Here is a 5,165-nt window from a genome sequence, read left to right as displayed (position 1 = left end):
AGCTATGGCTTTAGCTAATTTAGCTTAGAACAAAGCCTTCTTAAGAGCTGCAAACGTACCCTCAATGCAGTGGCAAAGCTGTTCTTCAGGTTGGTAGCTATGCTCATCAGCAATGGTTCCCGGCAGGTGATCATAGCCATGCCAGCGGTCAAATTTCGCATCATGTGGTGTGCTGCGATGCGCATGCGTGACTCCTCTGAGTCTAACGCAAAATCCTTCCTTACAATCTGCTCACAGGTAGTCATGGCTATTTTAATGGACCGGTCCACCACTGGATGCACAAGTTCTTGAACTGCACGCTCGATGGCCTGGCGCACGCACTGCTTTAACTGTGGGTGTGCTTGAAACAAGGGGATCTGGGACAACAGAACAACAACGTATATCAATCACTGACACAAACATGAATATTTATTTATTTAGATTTATATCCCACTGTACCATGCAAATGGGCTCAGAGCGGCTTACAGCATGTCCAACAATTCCATAAAACACAAAATCAATAAAAACATTAATTCCAACTAGTTAAAATTTAAATGCCTAATTTAAATACCTAACTGGCAGCTTGGCGGTTAGTTACATTTCAGTGCACACTGACTTCATGCCAGGGAAAGGTGGTGGATCATTCTGATAGAAAGAAAAGCTCTTTGGGACATGTACGGGAAGAGACGGTCCCGCAGGTATGCTGGTCCCTGGCTGTGTGAGGTCTTAAAGGTTAATACCCTAACCTGACTCAGTAATTAACTGGCAACCAGTGCAACTGGTGCCAACACTGGCTGAAGGTGAGCTCGCACAGACGTCCCAGTCAGCAAGCATGCCACTGCATTTTATACCTCGTGAAGCTTCCGAATCAGGTTCAGCGAGTTGCAGTAATCAAGCCTTGGAAGTGACCATTGCATGGATTGATGTCACCAAGTCACAGGAGGAAAGGTAGGGAACCAGTTGACTGACCAGCTGAAGATGGTAGAAGGCTGATCTGGCAACATTAGTGACCTGGGCCTCCATAGAAAGGGAGGCATCCAGAATCACTCCCAAGCTCCTCACCATCGGCGCCTGTGTCAATGGCACCCAGCCAAGGGCTGGGAGTCAGAGTCCCAAAGCCATCCCCCATGGCTCAGGAACAGGGCTTCTGTCTTCGCTGGAATAAGTTTCAACCAACTCTAGCAGTCAGCCACAGCCTCTAAAGCCGTAGCCAAAATTCCCGGGGCAGAGTCCAGCCAGCCATCTGTTAACAGTTAAAGTTAGGTGTCATCTGCATACTGGTGACAACCCAACCCAAACCCCCGGATTAACTGGGTGAGGGGGCATTGGGGAGAGGATCACCTCTTGTGGAACACCACATACCCTAGGGTAACACGGCAAAATCCTCTCCCCAAGCACCACCCTCTGTCCCCAACCATACAGAAAGGAAGACAGCGACTGCAAGGCAATTCCCTGAATCCCCATGTCAGCGATGCAGTGGGTCAGAAGGTCATGATCAATTGTGCTGAACATTGCTATTCGATCAAGTAGCAGCAGCAACGCCAACCCACATTGATCCAAATGCCCCTGGAGGTCAACTGTGGGGCAATCAGCACAGTCTCCATCCCATGGCTCGGGTGAAAGCCAGACTGGAATGGGTCCTGGATAGAGGAATCATCCAAGAACACTTGATGTCGCTCAGCTACAACTCTCTTAAACACCTTACCCAGGAATGGGAGGTTTGATACTGGGTGGTAGTTGACTAGGAAAACAGGGTCCAACAATGGTTTTTCAAGAGCGTTCACACCATCACCTCCTTCAGGCACGCTGGGAACATCCCTGACACTAGGAACAAGTTGATAATATCTCCCAGGGAAGCCTGAATTCTGTCTCCACTGGCTTTAACAAGCCAAGATGGACACAGATCAAGGAGGCAAGTGGTGGGCTTCACAGCTGCCAGGGTCCTGTCAACCTCTTCCTGGGCCATCACAAATCCATGGGGCATTGTCCTGCAGGCAAATCCCTCTTAGCTTGAGAAGCCTTTCTGCAGTGACTGAAGTCCAATACTTACAGTTGGATTAAGAGTAATATGTGGAGCCAGCCCTCCCAGAGAGTAGACGTTGATATCGTGGTAGCTGTACTGGGGCTGTGGAGGAACAGTAGCTGTGCACGTGGTGCTGGTAGCGGGTGTTGTGGAAGCAGCTGAGTTAGGCAGAAACAGAAGGAAGGTTTCAGAATCTCTTCCGTAACTTTAATTCAGTTCCTCAGAGTAAGTCTTATGGGAGGCAGATGGCTTTACAAGCCTGACCAGGCGTTTGCTCAGTTTTGTACTGGAGCTGACAGATACTTAGAACCTATTTGCTCCCTTCCAGCCCAGACAGAGCCACATCCTTCTAGGGATCAGACTATTAACAAGGGAGGAACTAGCCACCTACTCCACCGGCATCAGCACTGGCAAAGAAAGCTAACTCAACAAATGCAACATTCATTATCGTTAGCAAAAAACTTCCATGTTGAGGAAGAAGAGATTGGATTTATATCCTGCCCTTCACTACCCAAAGGAGTCTCAGAGCGGCTTACAAACTCCTTTCCCCTCCCCTCCCCCCAACAGACACCCTGTGAGGTAGGTGGGGCTGAGAGAGCTCTGACAGAAACTGCTCTTTTTCAAGAACAGCTGTGTCAGAACTATGGCTTGCCCAAGTGGAGGAGTGGGGAATCAAACCCGGTTCTCCCAGATTAGAGTCAGCACACTTAACCACTACACCAAACTGGCTTGTCTTTCAGAAAGGGAGTATCACTGTGAAAAATGAACCAAGAACATCATCAACCATCTTGGGAAGGGTGGGCAATATGACTTACGACTTGACACTTACTGGTGGTCGTAATGGGTGGCAACTCTTCTGGTTGTTTCACATCCTTCTTTGGAGCAGACAGCTGTTCATCCAGATTTTTCAGTCGATCCTTGTCTTTCAGGAGGTTCCCAGGCTTCAGCTCATTGATGTCAAGGGCAAGGTTCTTGCAGAGTACTTCGATCTCAAACTTCAGGTTCAGCTGTGCAGTAATTAATCATTTCAAGGTTTAATAAGGTCAACAAATCAGATGACACTGCCTATGAAGACTCACTTTTACATCTGCCGGCTGCTTCGAAATTTAAGATATGCATTGAACCACTAAGTGCTTTAAGCCGAATATTCTGGACTGAAGCAGCAACATAATTTAGAACAGTGGTGTGTGGGGTGCTGCGGCACCTACCAGTGAAGCATTTCCCATCACCTGCATTCTTTCTTGAATCTAGGGGATAAAATCTAAAGATAGAACAAAGTACTTTCGGTGGCTTCTGAACAGCTGACTGACTAGCAAACCAGTGTGCTCATCCTGGGAAAGTGAGTCACAGCCCTACCCCCATGACAGCCATTTTGTGGCAGTACCCTTCACAAAATTTCAAAAATGCTTGCAGGTTCAGCATGGTTGGAGATCCTCAATTTAGAACCTGTCTTTAAAAAAAATTACCATCTAGTCTAAAGAAAGTCAAGTTGCAGTTTCCTTGAATGGGCTACAGTCATCACGTAACAAAGTTTTCCCAATCTCCCCCACCCCTGGAATCAAGCGATGCTGAAGAGAAAAGTTTGGCATAGTTTACTTTTAAATCATGCTCCTGGTGCAACTCTGCAAGTACATTCATGATCGCCATGGTCCACGGGTTGGGAGGCCTGAAAACCTACAAAGTAAATGGAGAGTAGAAAGGCAAAATGAAGAAAACCGGCCAAGGACCTATACCAACACATGTTGAATTTTAAAAACACACCTATGGAAGAGCAAGCCTGTATCCTTTAGGACAGTACTTGCACAATATATGGAATATATGCCTTAAACCCAGGGTTCTGCAAATAGAAGAGCTGTGCATAGCGATGCCCTCGGTTGCTGCACTGCCATTCTCCATCCATCTCAAGTACCCTTCCTTGCTGAACTTGAAGGTCAAAGAGGAGCAATGTCCCTTTCCCAAACAACTTCCACAGCTGCGGCATGGAACTGACACCAGGTTCTTGGCACAAAGCCCTGGCTCAACATCTTTTGTTAGGTTTCACCAAGCCTCACCCCACCAATCAAGGTCTCCATGTCTAGCTGTTGCTTGTTGTTAGAAATACTATCTTGAAGCAGCTCCGCAGTTCCGTGCAAGAGATGGATCATACCCATACCAGGAATGAATGTAAAACACAGCAAGTTTCCAACTATTACAGCAGTGGTTAAGTTTAAGGCATTTTTTCTTTACATTCTGTACTGAGGTGACACACTCTGCCCCTAGTTATAAGTCAATGCTACAAATAATCAAGTTAAATGTGCTGCGTGCTATTCTCTTGCTGCCTTTCCTTTTTAATGGATTAATGGATCTTTCCTTCATTAGCTTCAAGACTACAGCATTTTTCCATTGTTTCATCTTAGTTAGAGGAGGCAGAGCCACAGAAAACTTAAACTTGAGATAACTTTGAAAATTAATGCTTCTGACTATTTCCCTTGCTTTTTGTCATGCTTCTGACAAAACACTGGGTGATCAGACTTACCACGCTTCTTACACTCGATTCCAAGACTTTGGCAACAAATGGCACAACATACAGCAGCTCCTGCTGCCCCTTAACATAAGCCTCCAGCAGCAACGATTTCACATCCAAGTCCTAAAAATCAAAGCAGTGCAAATTAGACCTGGTAATGCAAAGCAGCACAGCAAAGGAGACCACTCCCCCTCCACAAAGACTGTTTTCTTTTACTAGGTTGCTGATGTTCTGCCAGGATTTTTGTTGAACATTACAAAAAGGCAGCCATGAAAAAGAGCATGTAATAGGGGTATGCACTTAGTATATACCAAGCCAAATAAATACCCCCCAAATACCTTATTGGTATTTTGGGGATATTTATTCAGCCAAATCAGATTTTCTAATCTGATTTGGCTATCAATCCAGGTGAGCCCGAATAAAAGCCAATATTATTCTGCTTTTATTTGGGCTCTGTCAGCTATGCTGCCATGGGGGTTGGGATGTTCTGTCAGTGTCTGTGTAAACTGCTTTCGCATTCCTCTCTCTGCTTTGCGCTGAAATGCTTATCTCTATAGAAGTACAGGTGGTGATGTGTGTTGTCTGCCTTCCAGGCCAGCCGTGGAAGCTGACCAATTCCCAGCTTCGCATAGTAAGGGAAAGGTGCGAGATGTACTGGGG

At 46.3% G+C, this 5,165-nt stretch overlaps 1 protein-coding gene across 1 annotated transcript in view; it reads right to left on the bottom strand.

The window, feature by feature from the left end:
* The window catches only part of LOC107118551 (CCR4-NOT transcription complex subunit 1), a gene marked incomplete at its 5' end in the record, with an annotated part of 45,528 nt that extends 40,900 nt beyond the window's left edge, over positions 1-4,628 (bottom strand). Inside the window, 5 exons of the mRNA XM_015420913.1 lie at positions 60-356; positions 2,030-2,160; positions 2,832-3,009; positions 3,599-3,676; positions 4,518-4,628. Coding sequence (XP_015276399.1) covers positions 60-356; positions 2,030-2,160; positions 2,832-3,009; positions 3,599-3,676; positions 4,518-4,628 — 795 coding nt within the window. The remainder of the gene's footprint in view (positions 1-59; positions 357-2,029; positions 2,161-2,831; positions 3,010-3,598; positions 3,677-4,517) is intronic.
* Positions 4,629-5,165: the final 537 nt, after the last annotated feature.

This window comes from Gekko japonicus, unplaced genomic scaffold (assembly GCF_001447785.1).
Source record: "Gekko japonicus isolate JY-2015 unplaced genomic scaffold, Gekko_japonicus_V1.1 scaffold2679, whole genome shotgun sequence".
Classification (NCBI taxonomy): Eukaryota; Metazoa; Chordata; class Lepidosauria; order Squamata; family Gekkonidae; genus Gekko; species Gekko japonicus.
Note: the sequence above shows the minus strand (reverse complement) of the source record. Positions and strands in the feature narration are given on the sequence as shown.